Raw genomic sequence first — 24,862 nt, 5'->3', positions numbered from 1 at the left:
CTTCCTACTGAAAAGTGGGAGGGGTCTCAAATAATCATAGAAATATTTATCGTATCCAAATACCTTCCCATGCCAAATTTGGTTCCATTTGCTTTATTAGTTTTTGAGTTATGTAAAAAATATGAAAGAGGCCCCCTCCCCCCTTCAACTGCAAAGAGGGAGGGGTCTCAAATGATCATAGAAATATTTTTCATATCAAAATACCTTCCCATTTCAAATTTGGTTCCAATATCTTGAAAAGTTTTCGAGTTGTATGAAAAATTGTAAGGTAGCCCCCTCCCCCTTTCCTATCACTCCACTGAGAGGAGGGAGGGGTACCTAATATTCATTGAAATATTCCCCGTTTCCTAATACCACCCCATGCCAAATTTGATACCATTTGCTTGATTGATTCTCGAATTATTTATGCCAAAAATTGTCTTTTGTTTAGGAGGCCCCTCCCCCCCTTCATGAGATAGGGAGGGGTCCCAAACCACAATAGGAACCTTCCCCGGCCTCCAAAACCCCCACATGCCAAGGTTCACGTAAATCGGTTCAGTAGTTTCTGAGTCTATAGGGAACAGATAGAAAGACAGACAGACAGACAGAAATTCATTTTTATATATATAGATCTTTTTTAGTATACGATTTACAAACTTTTTATATTCGAGAAAGTTGTTCAAATTGTTAAAACACACAATTTTGAAGAACATTTCAAATACATATTTCAACTAAGAAAGGAGATATACTGCAAAATATCCAAAATAATGTATTTTTTCAGTATGTTATAACCTTAACCCTTTAATGCATAATGTTGTTTTAAAACAACAGCGAGAAAAGTCAACTTTTAAGTATACCTTCTCAAATAACTCACATATGATTGTAAAATCAGTTCCAACAACATTCTGAACTGATTTCCTGTAATCTCTAGCACAACATTAGTGAAGGAATGTTCCGTGAATATCAATGCGTTGTAGAGATAAATTTGATTTAATTATTGTTGTTTTAAAACAACACTATGCATTAAAGGGTTGAAAGTTCGGACGAGTTCGTGTAATTTTTTGAGTGGATTTTGTTGGTCAAGTTATTGGCTTTCCATTGATATATTAATTGAACATTAGTTTTGAATAGATTTTCTGCAAACTAGCAATCAATAATGCGCTTTTTCCTTTAGAAACACTTAAAATTCGAAGAAAAAAAACCCTCAATTTTTCCTGTTTTTAGAGAAAAAAGCTCATTTTTATTGCTTTTTTGTAAAAAAAACTATTCAAAACTAATGTTCAATTTATATATCAATGGAAAGCCAATAACTTGACCAACAAAATTCACTCAAAAAATTATACGAACTCGTCCGAACTTTTAAGGTTATAATTTACTGAAAAAAGGCATTATTTTGGATATTTTGCAGTATATCTCCTTTCTTAGTTGAAATATGTATTTGAAAAGTTCTACAAAATTGTGTGTTTTAACAATTTGAACAATTTTCTCAAATATACCAAGTTTGTAAATCGTATACTAAAAAAGATATTAAATAAAAACTCAAAATTACTTGTTAAAATTTTCGTTATTTTTAAAATGCTCGTAACTTTTATGATATTCATGCGATCTTTATGATGTCTTCAACAAAGTTGCTTAAAATAATAAGATCTACAACTTTTGTAAAAACATCAAGTCTCTAAACTAATTATTTCAAGAAATAATTTTTTATCTCCCTTCCAGGTGGAAAAATCACTTTTTTCTTTCAAGAATTTGATAGATCATCAAAAAATATAAAAATGTTGCGAAGGCATCAAATGACTATCGTTTACCGTTTGTCCGCAAATAATTTTGATCGCTATGAGGTGCATTTACCCCTGTGTGCGGCGGACAGTCATTGAAAAAGTTATCCGGTACAACTGTGTTCGATGTTAGGAGGTAACTGACTTGCCATCTGAGCTATATCAAAAGCTCAAAAATGACTTAAATAAAAAAAATGACAAAAATCACAATCATGGCAAAAACACAAAAATCGCAAAACTGAGGAAAATGACAAGAATGACGAAAATGGTAAAATTTAAAAAAGTATAACTGAAATAGCAGAAATGAAAAATACTTAAATGGCACAAATGACAAAGAACGAACAAAAAAAAAAAAGAGACAAAAATGACCAAAATAACAAAAATGACTAAAATAACAAAAAGACAAAATTGACACAAATGGCAAACGTTGTAAAATTTACAATAATAGCAAAAGTGACAAAAGTAACTTAATTGATAACTAAAAAGACAAAAACTTAAATATGTGAAAAATTACAAATTAACTAAATTAACAAAAATGATCAAAATATCAGGATTCACCAAAAATTTCAAATACAGACCCCTTTCGATTCTGGCAACACCCCCGAACATTTTGTATTGCCATAATCGAATTTAGCTAAAACCGAATGGTTTTTTCTCAATTTTTTTCATTTATTACTACAATAAAAGGATGATCATTATCAATAACGTATTTTTTAGTCAATTTTCGACTATTTTTGGTCATTTTTTCATCATGTTTTAGATACTTTTAGCACTTTTCTTGTTTGTTTGTAATGTTTTTTTTTCATGTTTTCCATTTTCTTTATGCTCCATAATATTTAAGTCTTTTGTATGTACATTTGTTTTTTTAGTTTTATGACATTATCATCTTTTTTGCCATTTTTGAGTGCTTTACAAATCGATGTGTGAATCTTGAAAATCCTTACCTGAGAATATCCGCAATTTCAGGCCAATGTAATCATGTAAACAACACTTTAAACCGTTTGGATACCTTAGAGCTACCGTTCCAAGCATAATTGTCCCATGTGATTTTTGAGTCGTTTTCACTTTTTTTACTGGAAACACCCCTTCTTAGTTTTAACTTTCGAATAAAAACACAAACAAGTATACTTTGTTCTGAACTTATACGAAATTTTCATCTAGGTGGTTGTCTCTATGTTGATGTTTGTACGCAAGAATGTCACACTATAGAGAAAATTCTATGAAAAAAGCCAATTTATAAAAAACAAAACCCTTTTAAAATGAATTTTAACTTTTAAATATAATGTCATCCATCTAAAATAAGGTTTCCATAATTTTATCGAGCAAATGGAACAGAATTTGGCAAGGGAGGATATTCGAGTACAAGAATTCTTTCGTTCCCTTAGTGGGGGTAAAAAATTAACTTTCGCATTTTTCTTTCGGGAATGTGTATTCTTTCTTAATTCAGAATATAGATGCAAAATTCAAATTCTAAACACTAATGCAGCCGACAATGGGGAAAAAAATTCAACCTGCCCCGTGCTTCGCGCTTGACGTTCGTTATTCGGTCTGGTTTTTGGAGATAAACCTTTTTTGGTGTGTAAATTAGATTATGGAGAATGGATTGGGATGAAATGGATTAATTTACTTGCATTTGACACTTGAATATTAAAAAAAACTATTTTGTTGTCGTTTTAAGGTCGTGTATTATGTTGAATCGGAAATGCTATGAAAAAGCGAAGTTTTAAAGCCTTATGATCATAGATAATCTCGCAACAACTACCCCTAATATTAATCTGTTCAAAATACGGTGACCACCATGGGTATAGGGTATATGATCCGACAGTTGTCATCTCTTCCAGGTGTGCGAACAAATAAAATGTACTTATTTGGTTTTTTTTTGTCCTCGGAACGCAAACCGAAACACGCTTCTAGAGAGCCAAACAAAACATTCTATTGTCGCGGTCGTCCGTGCGGTGCGGTATCTATATAGGAAACATGGGATATAACGAATTCACTAAAATGAAACAAAGCAAAACAAAAAAAAATGTGTAAAGTTTGCACTATCAAAAACCGTTCCTATACTGTAGGGTTTTAGTATGATGATGATAGGGTGTGTAGTATTTAAGCGGCAGATCATTAGACCATCTACCCTTGTTGTGTGTGCGATTCGATGGATGTTGATGATGGCATGATGGCAGCAAGCAGAGGAGGCACATCAGCACAGGGAGAACCGTGAAATGAAAAACAGACAAAAAGTGGATGTGGGGGACGTCCAATACTAGCGAAGTGTTCAAAAAATTTGATTGGAAATTTTTTACATTAATAAATTATTTTACATTGAATAATAGTAGAATTGCTGTTTGTTCATAAACCGCAATGATAAATACCTTGGAGCTTTATTACGGCTTTTAAGTTGGCTCTCATGGAAAGCCGAAGCCAAGCCGAAGCGCAACCGAACATCAACCGGTATTCACAAAGTTGCCACGAGTGCAGATTTATCTTCGAACCGAAATTTATTTACTAGTTGTTGGTACATACAAAAGATAGATTTTTGAAATATAGCAAGATTTTTGACACATTTCAGAACTTTGAGGTACATATGTAATGAAATGTAAACTTTTTTTTTTGAAAATTGTCACCACTTTGCCCTCGTATGCCCAAATTCATCACGTGCAAATGGTTATGAATTTTGCTTCATCTTCTGAGCTTCAAAATTCACCATTTTTTTCGAATTTTGACAAGATAACAAATTTTATAAAATCAAATTAATGATAAGGTTATTCACGACCATTTCGATAACTGCTGGATATAATTTTTCGGAGTTTCTTTTTTTGATTTCGTTCGGTGATGTTGAACATCACCTAAAAAAATCAACAAAAGAAACCCCAAAAAATGAATAAGGTTATGATACTGAAATACTTGATTCTGTTTTTCGTTAATGGGATTTGCAATTTTCTTCAATTTTTAGAACTTTCTACTATGTATTTTGAATCAACAGATCTTGGGCCTTCCAAAAAGTGAAAAAGTCGTTCTGGCCTTTAAGTTTTGAAGACACCATTTTTTTCATAAAACTAAAGGCATACATCTTTCAAAGTTATGATGGGTAGCATCACGCAAATGCTAAAACCACCTCAACCCAAAGAATATTGATGTTCGCCCAAATAATACAGAAGAAAATCGACTTTTAAGGTTGAACCTCATATTTTAATGTGGAAACGCTGCCCGACCGTGTGTTAGTTTTGCTGAGCGAGCCGAGCGAGCAAGCAAGACCAACGCGAGGGTTCAGCCCGATTTCGATCCCTCTGTTCGACACATTTCGTTTCGACAAACGTAAGTGACAACACACCGGACTGTTTGTGGACTATACCAAGCTAGCTAACTCTCTCGGTATGTGGCTCTGGCTTTGATCGCCAAAGGAAGAACAGTGCGAATAGAAAAAAAATATCAGCTGTGCACTTGTGGGCCGAGTACGAATCTTTGGGTGGAGTAGCGCTGAAGGCGAGGCGCCAATTCAGTGAGAGAAAGAGCGAGAATAGGCAGGAGTGAGAGTAAGTACGAACTTGAAGCGTATGGCGTATATGCAGAGGTGGAAAACGTTTGAAACCAAGTCGGCTATCATCGAGTCCAAGTGGTTAAGGAAAAAGGAACAAGAGTGCGGACTGTTGGAAGGAGCACGTAGTAGGCAACGAGTGATTTATTTCGAAACGTTTTCGTTTGCTACGTCAGGGTTGTAGTTGTGTAGATAAGGGGTAAAATTAATCAGTGAGTTTTGCGTTCACATTTATGGTAAAATTTCCCAGGTGATAGTCGACATGTGATTTTTTTTAAATCAAGATAAAAAATTATTACTCCTAGGGTACAACCCTGACTAAAGTTTTGCCGATGGTGTTAAGAAAGCGACACCACCGGCCAAGAACGATACTAGTACGTGAAAAATGGCGACAACTGAAAAATCAAGTGAATTTCGATTATCAGTACCAGGCCAACAATTGAAAAACACTCCATTTATGCTATAGACATTCAAAGTGCATTTAATTAAACATCCAAAGCTGTGCGGCTACTCTTGCTGGTGATTACTTTCGATAGCAAGTCAAGCAATGGATAACGTTGAAAAGGGGATAAAAAATGAAAATTTGCTCGATAAGCAGAATGACGTCGCGACTGGCCCGTGTGGAACCACAACGATGACTGAAGCGCCATGTGCGGATCCCGATGGAACTATAAGGTTGACTTCGGGTGGTGCAACTGCAGCGCCACTAGTTCAGAAGAGTGCCGTTCCATCGATGCAGGTTGAACAACCCGCATGGTCTTGCAACAGCAGCAACAACAGTGAGATAGACGCAGATGGCGGAAATCTTAGTGGTGGTGGACCATCCGTTTCGGGTGCTTCGATAAGTGGCGGGAGACGTCGTAGCAGTGGCGACAAAAGCAATACCAGCAGACGGAAGACTCGGCGGGGCAAAACAAAACGCGGTGGCCCCAAACGGTCTTCCAGCTCGCGGCCCTACTCGAAGTCGCAATGGAAGTATCAAGCGCGTATGGCTCTCACCAACAAGCGCCGTGCAGCCGGTGGATTCAATCTAGCTACTGCTGGGCTCGGACTGGCCGCTGTGTCTGCCAGGCTGAAACTCAAGGCTCCTCTGTTACAGTCAGACCAACCACCACTAGTGCCATACAACACCAACCGCTTCCTGATGGAGGATCACATGCCACACGTGTTGACACCTTCAGGTAAGTTAAAAAGTTTCAGATCTTCAAATATCCAATTCCTCTCCAGTCACATGTGCCAAAATCGAACGGTTTTTTGAAACGACATCATCTTACAGTTTTCGCTATAACAGGGCAAAAATCATTTAGCCAAACATGAATATGTTTTTACGTTCTTGAATGTTGATTGAATATAACTACAAAAACAAAAATTTAATAAAAAATTGTAAAGTACTTAAAAACGACAAAAAATATGAAAATTTCATAGAACAATATACAAATACAAACAAAAGATTTAAAATGACAAAAAATAACTGAAAAATGTTTTGAATGACAAAAATAGCAAATAAGGACCAGTAACTAAGGCTATATGCCCCAAATATGACATAAAAAACAAACGTTATAAACAAAACAAGAAAAGTGCTGAATGCATCATAAACATGCTAAAAAAGTAAAAAATTACTAAAAACGGTTATAAATTTGCTAAAAGTTATGTTATTGAAAATAATAGTTTTTTTTTTGTAGAAATAGGTGAAAAAAAGTTGTGAAAAAAACCGTTTGATTTTGTAATACACACATAAATTGTGTGCAATTTTGTTGCATACAAGCTTTTTTCTAATTTGTTCCCAATAATTAAAATTTTTTTTTTTTGTTATCAGTACCCCGGCGAATATGGGATGGCCGAGAAATTGGAGAACGGAAAATAAATAAATAAACAGAGACCTAATTTGTAGCGCAATAGGTGCTTGTGCATGCAAATTTGAGCCAAAAAGTAGATTTTCAAGTATCGCTAGAACAAACGGTGTCAAATTTCCGTACAAACTTGAGGGGCGTTGAGCGACCCTTTAGTTTTCGTGTAAACCAAATGAGCTTGTTTTTCGCAACACGTCTTCTGGCAGGTCAAAAACGATTTCAGCCGATAATGTTTTGATTCCGGAACATACCCCAATACACTAAGTCGATTTGGGATCATCTCAATTTCTTAAACCCTGGGGTCTTTAAAGTTTTGCTTTGGTTTGAAAACTCATCCATGATTTTTTGCAGAATTTTTAAGTAACGTTTACATGAGTGAATTTTAACTTTCAGGATTGTATGGAAGAATTGAATATTTTATTCTGCAAAATCAACATAATTTTTGTTTATTTTGTGGAACCAAGGCTGCTAATGGTTTTGTTCCATTTTAAAAATTCTTTAAATGAAATTTTCGGCTGAACAACATTGTCGAAGACCGTTTCTTCATATGTATCTTAAAGTCTGCTTCATTTAATATTGGATGGAACACAAACAATTGCGTGTAGTTCAGTCATTTATTAACGAATTCATAATTTGTTTTTCATACAAATGTAGCATTTTCTTTACTCTTTCATAAAAAAAATTAAAAAAATTATTCATTGCTGTTTCGAAGAAATTCTCGTACTTTTCCCGTAATACGGCACATTAGGCGGCGCACACCCTTTTCGTCCACCGTTTTGGCGATTTGATTCCACCAGTTCTTCATTTGAGTCATGTTCCTAACAAGTTTTCCCTTTGCCTTAAGCCTCCGCTTCGTAATTGCCCAGTATTTCTCTATCGGCCGGAACTGGGGGCAGTTTGGGGGGTTGAGGTCCTTCGGTATTACGCTGACCCCGTTCGTTGCGTACCATTCCATAACCGTTTTGCTGTAATGGCAGCTTGCGAGGTCCGGCCAAAACATTACTGGACGGTCGTGGGCACGAATAAACGGCAGAATCCGTTTCTGTAGGCACTCTTTTTTGTAGACTTCTGATGTCATTGTCTTGTCAGTGAGAAAGACTTTGGTTTTCTGTCCACAACTGCATATCCCCTGCCAAATCATGTACTTGCGGGCGAATTTATCCGCAAACACGAACTTAAATTTTGCAGGTACATCCCCCCGAGCCGTCGCCAAATAAAATTTTTGACCTGGGATTTGCCCAAAGTCCGCCTTCACGTAGGTCTCATCGTCCATCAGAATACATCCGTCGAACTTGGTCAGCACTTGGTCGTACAGCTTTCGAGCACGGATTCTGGCCACATTGTTCTGCTTCAGCGTCCGATTTGGCTGTTTGCTGGCTCGGAATGACCTTATTCCTTCCCGGAGACGAATTCGTCGCACCGTACTGTGAGCGGCCTGGAACTTATTGGCCAAATCGCGGTCTGAAAGATTGGGATTCCTCTTGACGGCCTTGATGACTTTCCCACGCAGTTTCCGGTCGACAGTTCCACTCCGACGCTTCGAATGCGGCTTCCGAGCCGTCGTCAATGTTTCCTTGTACTGCTTGATAACACGCCATACGGTATTTCTGGGCATTTTAAGCTGTTTAGCTAGCTTCGATGCCGACAACAATGGATTTTCAAGAAAACTGTGCACAATTTGATCTCTCCGTTCGGCTTCCATGGCGGTTGTTTACAAAATGCTATCTTTTGGTGTTATGACATAAATACATGGTGAAAGGTAATGAATTTCCCGACACGTGGGTGAAAAAAGTTTCCAAATCCGTCCACTAGGAGCGCCACAATGAGCAAAAGAATTTGTTCCAATATTAAATGAAGCAGACTTTATAAGAAAAAAAGTTATTAGGTGTTTGATAGGGGTGTGTCTGATGGCATTAAAAAACAATCAATTCAATTGACATCACTGCTAGTGCCAAGCGAAGTATTGCTTGAACAGTAGTCATGCAATACCTTGCTAGGCAGCAGCAGTGATGTCAATTGAATTTATTGTTTTTCAGTGTCAGAAGACACATACCCTTATTACCAGGTAATATTTTTTTTCCCTAATAAGATATAAATTTACAGTCTTCGACAATGTTGCTGACTACATTGCCTTTAAAATTTCCTTTAAATAATTTATACATTGGCACAAAAATCCATAAGCAGGCTCGGTTCCACAAAAGAAGTAAAAATGATGTTGATTTTTCAGAACTAAATATTCAATTTTCCCATACAAACCTAAAAATTAAAAAGTTCAATGTTAGGTAATAAAAAATTCTGCAAGCCGTGATAGACCTGGTCTACATGTTTGAAATTTACCTTTTCTTCACACGTTCGTCGCCCATAAACGGGTGACGGCTCTCTTACGCGAGATAGCCGCTCAGTTTTGCAACACGTTGTAAATCTGGAGCTCTCTCGCTTTTCATTCACGATCCGAGATTTTTTTTGGGGAATCGAACGTATTAAAAGCTATCGATCTCCGTATAGGATTCCTTTTATTTCCATGTTTCCCTATCTAATTTCTCTTGAGAAATTCAAAAATGACCTCAAATCGACTCAGTCTAATAACTCAACTTTTGGCCCACCCTAATACTCATGTAGGTATGTCATCGCATGTCTTATCGATATTGTATTTTATTTATTTCCGGTCACACACAGAGGACGAGGAAGAATTCCTTACGAAGGAGTTCAGCAGCGTGTACGAAGACGCCCGCTCGGAACGGCTGGAGGGCCTCAGCAAGACGCAACTGATCCAGGAGTACCTTCAGCTGGAGGCCAACTTTGAGCAAGTCACGCGACGGTATAGTGCACTGAAAGCACTTTCCACCGGTGGTGTTATTGCCGGTTTAATCAAGGAGGAAAACGAAAGTGCACCACTGTCGGCAGCAGCATCAGCCGTATCTGGGGGTGGAGAGGTGGTCCCGGTAGCGGTGGACTCACGGCGGCGCCTCGAAGATCGCATTCGTGAGCTCACGGTGGAAAATCTCGGTAAGTGGGCTTTGCGCGCCTCTGTAGGTATGAATTTTATTGAAATAAAATTTGTGGTTGACGATGTGTTGTACCCAATTGGAATACAGGAAGATTTTTTAAACTGTTGTATACCGCGTCAAAAACCGTACAAAAAACCGTGTTAACTCCTGAAAATCTAGGTTCTTTTATCCTCGTTGGTTACGGCCTTGCCGCAAAAGGACAATGTTTTCAAATGGAATGGATCATTCTTGCGAAAAAAAAAATTTGGGGAAGAAAATCTGGAAAATAGTTCTTCCTGACGATATAAATTGTGGGGATTCTTCGTTTTGGGGAATTGTTTTTGGGGAATTGAAGTACAACCCAAATCTAATATCATTAATAAAAATCCCGTCAATGGTAGTTCCGGTAAATTGTTTTCCGATATGGGTATAGTCCGGTAATCGGTTTTCCGGTAAATGGTAGTCTGGTAAATGATACTTCCAGTATATGGAATTCCGGTAAACAGTACACAACCCAAAAACAGGTTTCATTTCACTATCAATATAATAAAAAAGTAATAGTAAACCAACACCTAAATAAAGCATTGATAGCAAGACACGGTGTCTTTGGCAAGGCCTTTTGATACACTAGGTTCTCCGACTTTCATAGTAAGTAGGCGATGAGTGAGCGGGGCTCTCAATGAGTTTGTTTATTTTTTGCTCAGCTTTTCGGTAAAGCCCTAAAATAAAAGTGCGGCAGACTGAATTTCTCACCGATTTGGCAGCACCGAAAAAGCTTCTATAATCTTTCAACACTGTCAATAACGTAAACATTCGCATGACTTGTTGATGATGTGCAGCTGTGTTGCAGATTGTAAAGTTGATTTTCATTTAGTAAATACTATTTAATTTGCTCTCCGTTGTGTCAATTGTTGAAATAAAAATGAAGTGCTTCTTTCCGTTTTGCTCCAATGAACTTTCTCTGCATTCTTGATTAATTTCAATTAAAAAATTGAAAGTCACAGTAACACAGATTAAAATACCTCCCACGAATTTGAAAAGGTAAAAATGGTTATGCTCGATTGGAACGACTTTTGACAGTTCGATCGGAACTCCGCGGTGACAGTCTGCCGCACTTTTATTTTAGGGCTTTACTTTTCGGTGGTTTGTTGAGCTTCTTCATGAGTTCCGCATAGTTGCATAGCCTACATAGCCAAAATGGCTGAATCGGGAATTCGATATTCGGTAACACCTCCTGAATATATACACATCTTGGTCTCTGGGAGAGAACATTATTTTTCGAAAAGCATCGCTAATTTTTGCACCATTCGAATGCTGGGACTTTTTCCCCTTTTTCCCCAAATTTGAAATATGTAATCCATCCTTTCATTTTTTTTTAAAGATTTTTCAACCTTTTTAATGGTTTTTTTTTCAAAGACAAAATCATACTAATCACTGTGATAACGCTCGTCTTACCTTTAGCGTTAATCCAACGTCATATGTCAATAACAATATTTAATTGAAAAATTCCTTGGCTACAATTTTTCAGAAGACCTCAAAGTGATACAGATCAAGAAAAAAGAGTTGTTATGTGACAAACAGAGTGTTTTTAATTTCATTTGAAAAATCTAATAAAATTTATCATCACTGATTGTACCAAGACCTAAAATGGTATTCTACCAACTTAGTTATTGATTGTAGAGTGTTTAAATGTTCAGGATGGTTAATTTGCATTAAATAATCGATCTTTCACATAAATTTGATCAGAATAAAGAGCATTTATGGGGTTTTATTATTCCGGGAAAAAATATCTTATTTTTTGTCGATCCGATTTTCCAAAAATGGGAGGACTAAATGAGTTATATATATTTTAAGCAAAAACTAAATTGTTCGAAAATTCAGACAGCTGAAAGATCGAAAGCCTAACTGTAGTAGGTAGAAATTATATCGCCTGTTGTTTACGATTTTTTTTTTTAATTTTCGATCTAAATTATCTCAGTTTTTTCGATTTGTTTGCAATGAAGATTGTATACATGTTATTGCATGCAAGTTTTTGTCCATTTTTTCCAATTCATTCAAAGTTTTAATTATTTTTATTTTTTCCACCCCCCTTGTGATGTTTTTTATCTGATAGTATGGAACACTGCAAACATTTGTCTGTGGATTTCGGCATTTTTGGCTTTCCCCTGGAATATTATTTTCTTACTTCTATAGGTGCATTTACAGTTCTTTCGAACGTGAAAATGAAAAAACTTATATTCTTCAAAAACTCGACTATGCTGCATTTCATGGCTGCGAAACTAGGTGGAATAGATGCGGAATGGTTGAACGATTATTTTTGAACTGATTTCCTTGTTCAAAGCCCTTTAATATTAATTTTATTTCAATTCCCCCGATTTTCACTGCGGAATATTTTTTCCGCGTTCACTGACATTCCGCTCGAAGTGTAAACGCACTGAGCGAACGTGAAAACGGAAAACGAACAAGAGTGGTGAATATAAATTCCGCGTTCATTTTCACGTCCGAATGGCAATGTGCATTCTGAAAAAAAAATTTCACCGATGACGGAAAAATTTTTGCTTCATAAAAAATTAGTTTTTTAACTTGTAAGCACAATTGAAGGCAATTAAAGGCTTAAAATACTACGAGTTTGAAATGAAACGCATACGATATTTTTTTTTAACTTTAAAACCCGCTTTGGTATACCATTGATATATCATTTAATTGCACCTGTTGGAAGAGTTTCTCGACGAATAAATGTACCTGTTGGAAAAGCTTCTCAACGAATAAATGTAAATGAAGATCATCGAATGGCCAGATTCCATTGAAATAAAAAAAAAAATAGATTCCGCTTTGTTCAAATGTGTGTTTCAGAAAAGGTATGGAAATAATTATAAAAAATTATGAAATCATTCAAAAATAATGTGTTTTAAGGAGAACTGAAAAGCAGAAAAATTAACAAACAAAAGAGTACTGATGCATTTTAATTAAATAAAAACCTTTTCAATTGTTTCACTAATTAAAAGTAATTTTGAAATTTTTGTTTGTCAATTTTTAATCAAGAACAAAAAATGGCTATCTTGTAGAAGTTATATTCATAACGTCCTTTCAATAAGTTTTTCAAAAGAAACGAATCGCTAAAGCTCGTTACTCCTTGATCGATAAATACTTTTTGGGAGTACTTAAAATTCATAAAAACTAATTTAAATTCATTGTATTAAAGATAAGAACTTTGGGATTATTTGATTAAATCAATCGTTTTCAAAGCTGAATATGTTTTGAAGAAGAACAATATGTTTTTTTGAGAAATTTGAATTTAAATTTGAGCATTGGTTCGACAAGTATCGATCAAAACATTGGTTGAATGATCTGTCATTTTCCGATCGAATCCAATTTCTACCCGCAGTTGAACAAACCTCTTACTAATTTAGAAGATTTGACCGATTTGACATTTCACTGCGGAATATTTTTTCACTGTGGTGAGTTCACGTTCACGTTCGAGTTCGAGTTCACAAGAACTGTAAACCGGGCTTATGAGAACAAAATATATCATCGTGTCATGAACAGAATTTAAAGCAGTGCCTTAAAATTCTTAAAATAATTTTTACTACATTTATTTGCCCAGATTAATACACATATTCAAAATATTACATTGCTGAAAGTATGAAATGAGTAACAAGATTTTCAAGTAAAACAGGTGTCAACTTGAAATCTATCTTTTGTCATTTGGAGTTGAAACGTGGCGATGAGAGAAAGGGAGAGGGTGGGGGGGGGGGGGTCTGTGGTTATTATAAAAATTAATTCCAATTTTCTAGAAATAGAGAAAAAATTAACAAAAGCTGGCTTGCAACAAACTTGTATACAATCTACATTGCACAAAATAAAAAAAATCAAAAAAATTTAGATCAAACATTTGAAAAAAAATCTTAAACACCAGGTGATACGTAATAATCATCTTCTACAGTTTGGCTTTCGCGCTTTCAACTGTTTGAATTTTCAAAAAATATATTAAATTTTTGTTTAAAATGCCATTAACTTTATTTATTCCCCACATCGGGATTTTTGGAAAGATCGGAGTGACAATAAACAATTTGGTATTTGTTCCGGAATAATAAAACCCCATAAATGCTCATTACTTCAGATAATCCTGATCAAATTTAAGATAAAAGATTGATTTTTTAATGAAAATAAACCGTTTTGAACATTTTACACTCTACAATCAATAACTAAGCTCGAAGAATACCATTTCTAGTCTTGGTTCGATCAGTGATGATAAATTTTATTAGATTTTCCAAATGAAATTAAAAACACTCTGTTTGTGACATTCTAAATCCTTTTTCTCAATTTGTATCACTCTGATGTCTTCTACAAAATTGTTTTCTATTAAATGTTGTTATTGACATATGCAGTTGGATTAACGCTAAAAGTAAGACGAGCATTTTCACAGTGATTAGTATGATTTTGTCTTTGAAAAAAACCATTTAAAAGGTTAAAAAATCTTCAAAAAACAAATAAATTGTTCTAGACCCCCCGGTGGATTATTTCAAATTTGGGCTCAAATGAAAGGGGAAAGTCCCAGCTTTCGAATGGTGCAAAAAATAGCGATGCTAATTTTCGATAAATAAAATCGTTACATCAGAGACACCGTGAAGATGATAGCACACTCTGGTTTCGCTTCTTTTTCTATAAGATGTCGATTTCTCTATGATAAATAGTTAAACAAGGCATCATTACGGTTCATTTCTTTTCATACAGCAGAAAAGAGAGATCCTTATGATGGCATGATGTGGCATTCAATTTTCTAAGATGAAAAATCATGTTCAAATATAAATTGAGCTGAAAACAAATACGAATTCAGTCATTATCAGCAAAGTGCGTGCACTTTTTAGTGTTGATGTCATGGAGACATGGAAAAAATTAGGTATCGTTAAGATATCACTACACAGGGGACATTTAATGATGTCTGTTTGAGAAATTATTGTACCACCTTTGTTCGGGCAAAATGAAACCAAATTTTACTTTCAGAGGATGATAGCATAATAAGGTATTATTTTGCTATGAAAGTCTGCACAGGTTATGCTCAAAATCATAACAAAACGAAATCAAGGAACAAACTGAGAGCATGTTATGCGTTACACTTTTCGGTAATAGCAAAAGAATTTTTTTCGGAATTTTAGGTCCAATGATAGCAAAAGAAGGTATCAACAGCAATATTTCTGAATTTGAAAGCAAAAAAGACCAAAATTGATAATGATGGTGGTCCCACCTCATTCCCCTGTGCAGGCTTGAGCTGGCCGAGTTATCTTTAAAATAATTTAGTATTGATCATTTTTACAGAATCAGTAAACACGAAATGAGCTGATCAGAGAAAAAATGATAGAGCATCATTTGGTTTTGCATTTTCATATCATTCTAATATGTGTTGTGAGCCTACTTGGTTGAATAATTCTACTGAATGAAAGCAATTGAAAGATCCCCTTTAATTTTATTTTAACACGGTACCATGGTTGAATTGAAGGCAATCTTTGGATTGCTTTGATTCTGGTATATCTTCTCAAATTTTTTCTCAAAGCATTTATAATTTGGTTCATGTAACGAGGATAGCTTATTTCTTTTCTTATACTTAAATTTCCAGAATTACGTCGTCAACTAGAGCAGGCCACCCGTATCGGCATGGTTCTGTCGGCAAAATCTTCACCGCGTGGCGGAGCCGGTCAGCAGATGATGGAGCGCATGGTGGAGGATAGCTCCGACGCTAGTGGTTCCAGTGAGGACAGCGAATCGGACAGCTCTTCAACGACCAGTTCCAGCAGCAGCAATGACGATGATAGTTCCAGCAGCATGAGCGAAGGTGAAGGCGAGGACGGCGTTTTCGGCGAAGGTGAAGGTAAGCCAACTCTGATGGAAGATGTACCGGCACAGGAGCAAAATGGGGTTCCCGATGGGGTCGATGGGGACATTCCAGCAGAGGGTGTGATTGATTCAGACGAGGTCCATCAGGATCCAGAAGGTGAAGACTCTCGGCTAGCTGTCGATAGCATTAACTCACCTCCTCCACCACTGGTGCGTTGAAATTTCAAATTTGCATGCAATATGTCTATATATTTCACGTTTGCGTTATATTCATACAAAAATCCCCAGGTTAAACTCAAGTCATTGTTAGCTTGTTTAATTAAACATTCTTTTCTCAATATTTGAGATGATTACCTCTTTCTGTGGTTTAAGTTATTTGCTGCTTAACAAAAAAATAATAATTTTAATTGTCTGGATACATTTACAAAAAAAACCTTTAAAAAAAATTGTAAACAAAAAGATTACCCGCTTCTGTAAAACTTTCATTAATTGTAATCATAACCAACCTCTAGTTACATAAGTCTCTTTTTTCTTGTTACAACCAAATCCACATTAAAACAAACACGTACACACTCAAAGACGCAGGTCGTTGTGACAAAAATGAAATTGACATGTGATTTCCTACTAAGTAACGGTAGTATAAGTTACAAAGTAATGATGGCATAAAACTGAAAAATCATAAAAAAAAGAAAACATAATAAACGAAATAGGCAAACGAACTTACTTTGGACCAGGTCATTATTTTGGACTACTGTACTCATGTTTCTCGGGTTTCAACTATATTCAACTCTTCTCTGTTACAAAATTGAAAAACAAAATTTCTAGAAATTGTTGTTCGAACCCAAATTATCAATCTGACAGAGATAAACTTTTTTTCATTTATTACCAAAACCTCTGCACTGTTTGCTACTAATTCATGTACGTACTAGACATGAACAGTATATTCTTGTTTAGCATATTTTGGGTACAAAAAGGTCTTCTAATTTGATTTTTTTTTTGAAAGACGGAACTAATATTCCTGTGAAGGCAGATTTCTTCCTTGAAAAATTTTCATTCCTGAAAGTGGTGAAAATAATATTCACTCTTCGCAATTTATACCGTGTGGAAAGTGCAAAGGACGAAATGGGACAAGTGTAAACTTACAATGTTCTTTCACAAAAGTGACGAAAACATTTTTGGATTTTTTATTTCCAACGGAGTTTGCTCAGAACTTATTTAGTGTTGTATTGCAACGAACAATAACTGATAATTTTTGAAAATATACATATTTTTTTATGAAATGTTAACTATGGTGATATCCGTTCGCACTTGCCCCGATGTACCTCAATTAATTTTAAAGGGAGATATAAGCAAAGTGGTCCAAAATAATGACCTGGTCCAAAGTAAGTCAGTTACCCTACTATGTGGGTGATGGATGAACTGAAAATAAATCGAAAATGGAAAGAAAAACGAAACTGTAAATTGTTGTGTGATTGAAACAAAATTTCATATGCTTTAGTACAACAACAACAAAAAAAACGTAAATTTTTCGAACCCTTGATTTAGGAAAAGACAAATCAAGATGTTTATATTTTGAGAAATTTTACACATCTCAACAACGGACACACAACCAAAATACCAAAAAATGAAACAAATAAAACCAACATGAGCATCTTCTTGGACACGGAACTTAGAATACGGATCATGAATTTCAGAACTTTTCGTTTTTCAAAACAGGGATTCGGGCATTTTAATTCGTTTTGCTCCTCAAAAAATTATTAACCATTAAGGATAAATGTGAGAAATCAAAATATTTAGCAACAACGGGCAAAATCGATGCCTCATGACATTCTTTTTCTGTTGGACGTAATTGAAGCTTTTTTGTAAAGCTTATAGAAAAACCCCATTTATTAACAAAATTTATGGAACGACTCGCAAATCGTGTACAATAAGACGTGTATTTGACAATTATATAAGCATAATATCGAAATTTATACCCACAAAACTATATACCGTAAATAAGGATTCAATCGAACGCTTATTTCCGTTATTATACACATGAAACATATTACCAGGAAAAGCATTATTCATATATAATTATACTCTTAGGAGAAAATCTGTAAAATCCTCAAACATAAAACCGCGAGGTACGAAAATTTCCAGGGAAATCCAGTCACCACCAGCCATGGGAAGTTATTAACTACAAATATTAAGCACTAGGCGACCCATAATTCTAAACTCACAAACAAAAATGAACTGCAGTGGTAGAGTGATCGCTAAAAATGGCTATGTTTAATTGTTGTTTGAAAGAGTATAAAAACGATATATTATGAATAAAAACAAAAATCTAGCTTCGGTTTCACTTTGTCGTGTGATAATATCTCTGGCCCCAGAAATGACGAATACTGAATTACTTTCAATTTTCTAAATGAATGAATGAAAAAATTCCTTAGTCGAGTTAATTTTGACCATTAGCAGTACGGTAATTCCGAAGTTCGTAACTTTGTGTTTCTCCGGGGGCAAACTCAAGCGAATGATTCCCTTTCTTCTGGAGAGATTCTATTGAATACGGTTATCCGTACGGTAAATAATGTTCTCTCTAAACGATTATTAGAAGATATCACTCTTTACAAGTAGTTTCCAGCATGATTTGTCAGCACCTCTCACGTCCGACAGCAAATTCGCACTGTTCTGTTCTGTGTTTCGCGCTACACATTTTCGGAAACGCTCTAGAATCCAAATGAAATTCAAGCCAAGAGCCGAGCGAAGCCTGCGCTCGAATAGCCGCACTGGGGTGAGAGAGCATAACCCCAAAAACACATCACTGAAGTGCTAATTGTTTCCTCCATCTTTCTATTACGCTAGGCAAGGCCTGCTAAGGCAACCCTACCTAGAGAGGGAGATAAGCACCAGCAAACAAACATCACGAAACGATTGTTGGGATGGAAACAAACCGCAACCAACTGAAAGAGCTTCTCCCCTGCGCTCATCTGCTGAAATTTTACTCTTTCTCTCGCCGGTGTGGCTGGGATAGTTTTTAAGAACAAGAAGTTCAATAAGGGAAGAGAATTTTTGAAGCCGATCGCGGAGAAATTGCCAACCATGTGATTTTCACTTAATATTCTTTCCATTAAAGTTGAAGAAATGCATCGCGTTAACTTAAAGTTTAGGTTAATTAGATTCGAAATCGAATACCGCATTTGCAGGAGGAATGAGAACTGTGTTTTATTGCTCTTGAATGTCAAACAACTCTACGTTAGCATTATTTAAAGCAATAAATATAGATACCACAATCAATGCCGTTTTTATTTGTATTCCATCAACCTCAGCAGTAGGGCACGCAATTTTCTTGCCTCCAGTCCAATGGTAGGCGGTTGTTCGCCGGAATCATCCAGGGGCCCTGTCAAAACTGATGGGATCGTCAAACCGTAAGCTTCGCATGTTTGCAAAAAACTTACAGTTTCCTGCAGTGCAATCGATGGGAGTACGATCGTTTGTTTCGACATACCGGTAAGTAGACCAAGTACGCATCGTTTCACGTGGAGCCAGGTATCAGCACACAACCTGGCTCCTGATCCACCATCTAGGGCATGGGCAATTCTTGACAATCCGAATTCATAATTACCCTTAGCGCAATACAGCGTTCCGATGACCAGATTCACGATACACAGGTGTAAGCACTGGCCATTGGCGTTGCCCTTGCGTTCTTCGGCTCGTTCTACCTTTCGCATTAACTCTTCCGCTTCTTCGTTTTGTGACGTCATGATGTAGGCTACGCAAAGATTTGCCAAAACTGAAGCCGGAACAGCTAAGATATCATCATAGTTCTGTCGAACGATGGGTTCATAGAAGGCTGCTGCTTCCTTGTAGCGATCGCCTCGCATGAAAAGAACGTGGGCTGCGTGTAAACGCCATGTTGGAGTTTCCGAGCAGAACTCTGCGCTAGAGCGAAATTCTCTTTCGGCTCCTTGAAAATCATCTACGCGCCAAGGAATCCAAGCCCGGGCCATCGCAACGGGAAGGTAACTTTCCAAAGCTGATTCATATTCTCGAAGCGCCATTCGTAACGCGTTTTGATCAGGAGCCGATCGACACTCCTGAACTTTGGCGGCTAGTGAACGTAGTCTACCTCCGATACTGTTAGCCAAAACACCTAACTTCTGCTCGGCTTCTTCTGGCGTAGATTGAGCCGTTATTAACGCATCCAAGAGGTCGTACAAGTATGGCGACAAATATTTATAGGTTAGATGAGTATGTTCTGCAAGAATGTCGGCGGCCGTATCGTACATTTCGTGCTTGCAGCACTGCAGAAGTAAATTAGCAAACGTTTCTGGTGGGCAGGTTGGCGGACCCAGCTCCAGTAAAAACGCCAAACGACGAAGTCCAGATCCGCCTCCAACGGGGTCCGTAAGCGCCATATTGTGCAGCGTTACCGGGTCCAGTTCAGGTTCCGACCGTGGAGGCAGATCCGTTAGGGCCTCTCGTGCACCGTTAGCTGAACGTTAAGTAACAAGTTAGAACAGTTTTAAAATTAATGTAAGATTATTACTCACCGTTCCCTTCTTGATACTCGATGGCTGCCTTTAGATTAAATGCCTGTGCTAATCCCGATGCTGCAAGCGCCGGAGGATTCCCAACGCTTCGCGCGCCACCTTCTGTTTCTGCCTGAGCCCCCACTCCAAGCTCGGGATGGTTACGAATACCACGCTCTACTATTTCCGCTATATAGTTTAATGCTTGCGAGTTTTCCTTCTTCCGGTAGTGACACAAAGCTGCGTTGTAAGCAATATGTGGATTGAATCCCCCTGCTTGCAATGCTGCAACGTATCGTTGCAAGGCATCTTCATACATATTGGCCTGATACAGCAAACAACCTTCATCATTTTTCACCGGCGCTTCCGCACCGTTTCCCTGACGCTGCAAAAGCAGCGACTGGGCTGACGAATAATCTTCGTTGCCATATGCTATAGCCGACTGAAGTTGCAGCACCTTGTCCTTGAGATGTGGGGCATCCATAGTACTGATGACCTTCTGCGATTCCTCGAATAGTCCTGCTTGGAACAGGCACTGTGCGTAATACAGTTTGTACTCCAGAACATCGGGAACTAATTGCACAAGGTGCTCGTAACAATTTGAAGCCTCGATAAAATCCTGTGTTTGATAGTAACAATGGGCTAGCAAGGACAATCCGGCTCGAGTTGCAACTACCTCTGGTATACCATTGAGCACATTGATAGCTTCAATAAATCGTTCCTCCTTTATCTGAAGTGATATAAGGTGAGCGTAGTATACGTAGAGCCATTTAAAAAAAACTTAGCATACTCACCATTGTGTAGATAGTTTTCGTATATTCACCATCGCGGATTAACATATTTTGGGAAAACATGTTTCAAGCTGATAAGAATTTATTCAGTTCAAAGAACGAAGTTAAATTATCGATCGAACAAATCCGCTTCTGTTTTGCGCGCTTATTGCCATGGTGACTTCGTAGCCAGATGCAACAGGTTTCTCACTCTAAGCGCCTGCAGCCTGCAGCCATAACATGAGATAGCTATAAAGTTTCAAAGATATTTATTAGTAGCTGCTTTTCTTGTCCGAATTTGTTTTTGGATTCATTCATGGTTTTCTGGCCATTTTGAAAGATCTTTTGTATGCAACTAAATTTTGTAGCTGCAACGTGTCTTTTATTTGGCATTTTTTAGTTATACCGTCGCATGTTACATGAACAATCACTTTGAATTCTGTGCATGCATGGACAAAGCTTAATTATATGTGCAAAGAGCCCTGATTGCCGCAATTAAGTGACTTTTAACAAAATATCGTTTTCGAGATGAAATAATGAACCATCCTCGAAAGTAAAAACCATGCGTTTTGCGTTAATAATTTTAACGGTGCGTTCATAAATTAATTTTTTTGGATGATGCATGAGTCGATCGATTATTTTTTCGGTAGATGTAAAAATCACTTTGCAATTATTATTAATATTTATTAAAGACTATTCGGGTCAAAATCACTTTTCAATGCTTTGGCGTTTGTTTATAATTTACGAACGCCAGCATCGATAAAAAAATCAATTTACGAACGCGCCGTAAGTCACAGCACCCTAGGGTCAGAGGTAGCGTGTGAGCGTAAAATTTTGAAAACATTTTCATTTTAACTGTATTTGTTTATGCTCAGTTTTTCAGCACATTTGGCTGTCTTTTTGTTCGTTTATGTGATTATAGTTTTCCACCGGTAGGCAGATCCCGGAGACGTTACACGGTTTGTCAATGTATCGTGTGACCAATATCATAAATCTTGGTGAATCTCGTTTTTAAGCTTTTTTCCTCAGATTTTAGCTCTTTTTTGCCTTGAGAGCATACAGGAGATGAAAGCTGAAATCTGAGAAGAAAAAAAAGCCTTAATCTGACAATAAAAAGCTTAAATCTAAGAGATGTGCTCCACACGGTTTGTATAAGATTGCCGGGATATGTAAATGATACATTAACGACGATTTGTGTTCGTTTTTTCTGGTTTAGTGCAAAACTGAGCGAGTTTAGCAAACGAATACGGTACCTATTTGTTTCAATAAGGTGTCATTACTATAGAAACGTCGTTACCTAATTTATGGACTCCATTCACTCAAAAGAATCTTCCTCTCACGTTCTCTCCCATTATCGTCATCAGTTTGTTTGTGGATTTCCGATTTCCAAAGAGCAACGAAACAGAAAACCGGGCTGTAGATTAACAGTTATCAAAGGTAATTTTTCAGTAGTTTCGTGTAAAAATGTTGCGTAAAAAGTTTAAACTTAACGAGCAAACGGATCCCGAAGCACCCGAGGCCAATTACCACCCGAAAGAATTTTCACTGAGCCAGTTTGCCAATGAACCGAAAACGCAAATCTATCAAAACAACAAATCGAACGATCAGCAGCAAATCGCCACCTCTTATTCAGTTCCGTACTCGAACCTGCCAAAATCGGATCATCACCATGAACCAAGTGCAGCATCAACAATGGTACCATTTTGGTATGAAATCTACCGGCTCGAGGTGGAGCTTTGTGAATCTTTAAAACAAATTCCTCTTCCGGCGGACGTTGCTGCTGTATACAATCCGATTGAGTATGCTTGCGAATTGCATCAGGCTTACATGCAGCGCTACCTGGACGGACACAAACCTGTGCTGTTTCTCGGCATGAATCCGGGCCCATGGGGAATGTGTCAAACGGGGGTGATATTTGAAAATTTTACTGTTTAGCTAAGCATGTCTTGACTTATTTTTATATATTCGTTTCCGTTTTCCTGTAGATACCTTTTGGTTACGTTCCGGCGGTCCGAGATTGGTTGCAGTTGCAGGGGAAAGTCCTCAAACCAATAGGAGAACTTCAAGCTCGGCCTGTTGATGGACTGAACTGTACCCGTGGCGAACAGAGTGGCCAACGCTGGTGGGGATTGTATCAGGAATTGTGCGGAACCCCGGAAGTGTTTTTCCGACACTGTTTCGTGTATAATATTTGTCCGCTAGCGTTTTTTCATTCCAGTGGGAGGAATATCACGCCTGCCGATTTAAAGGTTGTAACAGGATTTCATAAAACTTCTTTTTATCAAATGTATATTTATTTTTTAGGGAGCCCCGAAGCTCCGCATGCAGGAAGTCTGCACTCAGTACCTGAAAATTGCCTTGGACCTGTTCAATCCTACCGTTGTTGTATCTGTTGGTCGTTACACCGAAGATCGAGTAAAGGCTTTGGTGCGACAGCAACTTGTGGATCCCACCCGGGTGCGTTTGCTGTGTATGCCCCATCCAAGTCCACGCAGTCTTAATAATACAAACTGGAACGAAAAAGCCAAGCTGTGGATCGAAGAAAATGGCCTGATGCCATTTCTTTGTGGCTAAATTGGGGGACTGAACAGTAATCTTTTCCTACAATCATTCCTACATTTACAATCAATCAAATTCAAAAGTGCACAGAGAGAGAACGAAACCGTTAAGAAACTAGTCAACGCAAAGCCCGCAGAAAATGGACAAATTTATGGAACAAGCTCTAGAGCAAGCTCGCAAGGCGGAACAGCTAAAAGAGGTCCCAGTGGGCTGTGTGTTTGTCTATCGAGAGAATGAAATTATTGCTCGTGGTTGCAATTTGGTTAACAAAACCAAAAATGCCACACGACATGTCGAGTTAATTTGTATTGATCAGGTGCTGGAGTGGGCTGAAGAACGGAAACTTTCTTACCAGACTGTTTTCCCGGAGGTAACAGTGGTGGTAACAGTTGAACCTTGCATCATGTGTGCAGCAGCTTTGATTCAGCTGGGGGTTAGACAAGTTATCTATGGCTGTCGGAATGATCGTTTCGGTGGTTGTACCGTTCTAGATGTCCCTGGACTGTTGGACGAGCATACAAGTATTCCGTTCCACGGAGGCGTACGAGCAGACGAAGCGATGGCACTGTTGAAAGAATTCTACAAGGGTGAAAACCCTTCCGCACCCGTCCCCAAGGGAAAGAATTTGAGATGAACTTTATTGCTCGTTATAGTATGTACTCACTTATGTTTTTTCAAAATTAAATTTAAGATATGTATGTATATGATCGATGTTTCTATATTAAAATAAAACGATGACAAAAAAGCATCGAAATGCAATAAAAACAAGTGTTTATAATTTATAAAATCTTTCTATATTCGTATTCTAAATGCATGGGGTTTTTCAATTTCGGTTATTTTTTTAATGACTAGTTGCATTTACATTATTTGTTAAGAGTTCTGTATAAGTTTTTAGAATCTCGCCACAACTTTGCTCATTTGGAAATGGAAACATTTTTTTTTAACGTAGGTATATCTTATAATAAAAATATTTCAAGAATTTAAATTTTTCCACGAAAATTTAAGCATACACATTTTAATTTTATTATTATTTTTTAATAATATTCGTTAAACATCAACAGGTA

At 37.1% G+C, this 24,862-nt stretch overlaps 4 protein-coding genes across 4 annotated transcripts; 3 read left to right on the top strand and 1 right to left on the bottom strand.

Moving 5' to 3' along the window:
- The first annotated feature begins 5,025 nt into the window (after positions 1–5,025).
- Positions 5,026–18,276, top strand: LOC129742622 (uncharacterized). Its single transcript, XM_055734552.1, has 4 exons — positions 5,026–5,287; positions 5,595–6,470; positions 9,816–10,145; positions 15,741–18,276. Exons 2-4 carry the CDS (start codon positions 5,837–5,839, stop codon positions 16,175–16,177), a joined length of 1,401 nt encoding a protein of 466 aa, XP_055590527.1. The 5' UTR covers positions 5,026–5,287; positions 5,595–5,836; the 3' UTR covers positions 16,178–18,276.
- Positions 18,277–19,176: 900 nt separating this feature from the next.
- LOC129739567 (tetratricopeptide repeat protein 30 homolog) lies at positions 19,177–21,370 on the bottom strand. Its single transcript, XM_055731046.1, has 3 exons — positions 21,264–21,370; positions 20,491–21,199; positions 19,177–20,432 (listed from the first exon to the last, which is right to left on the bottom strand). The coding sequence occupies exons 1-3, from the start codon at positions 21,321–21,323 to the stop codon at positions 19,243–19,245; spliced, it is 1,959 nt and encodes a 652-aa protein (XP_055587021.1). The 5' UTR covers positions 21,324–21,370; the 3' UTR covers positions 19,177–19,242.
- Positions 21,371–22,600: 1,230 nt separating this feature from the next.
- On the top strand, positions 22,601–23,813 carry LOC129739565 (single-strand selective monofunctional uracil DNA glycosylase). Its single transcript, XM_055731043.1, has 3 exons — positions 22,601–23,147; positions 23,225–23,488; positions 23,544–23,813. Exons 1-3 carry the CDS (start codon positions 22,704–22,706, stop codon positions 23,811–23,813), a joined length of 978 nt encoding a protein of 325 aa, XP_055587018.1. The 5' UTR covers positions 22,601–22,703.
- Positions 23,814–23,937: 124 nt separating this feature from the next.
- On the top strand, positions 23,938–24,537 carry LOC129739566 (tRNA-specific adenosine deaminase 2). The gene has a single exon (XM_055731045.1). It carries the CDS (start codon positions 23,938–23,940, stop codon positions 24,430–24,432), a length of 495 nt encoding a protein of 164 aa, XP_055587020.1. The 3' UTR covers positions 24,433–24,537.
- The last annotated feature ends 325 nt before the right edge of the window (positions 24,538–24,862 follow it).

This window comes from Uranotaenia lowii, chromosome 1 (assembly GCF_029784155.1).
Source record: "Uranotaenia lowii strain MFRU-FL chromosome 1, ASM2978415v1, whole genome shotgun sequence".
Taxonomy (NCBI): Eukaryota; Metazoa; Arthropoda; class Insecta; order Diptera; family Culicidae; genus Uranotaenia; species Uranotaenia lowii.
The sequence above is the reverse complement of the archived record's forward strand: the minus strand, read 5'-3'. Positions and strand labels throughout refer to the sequence as shown.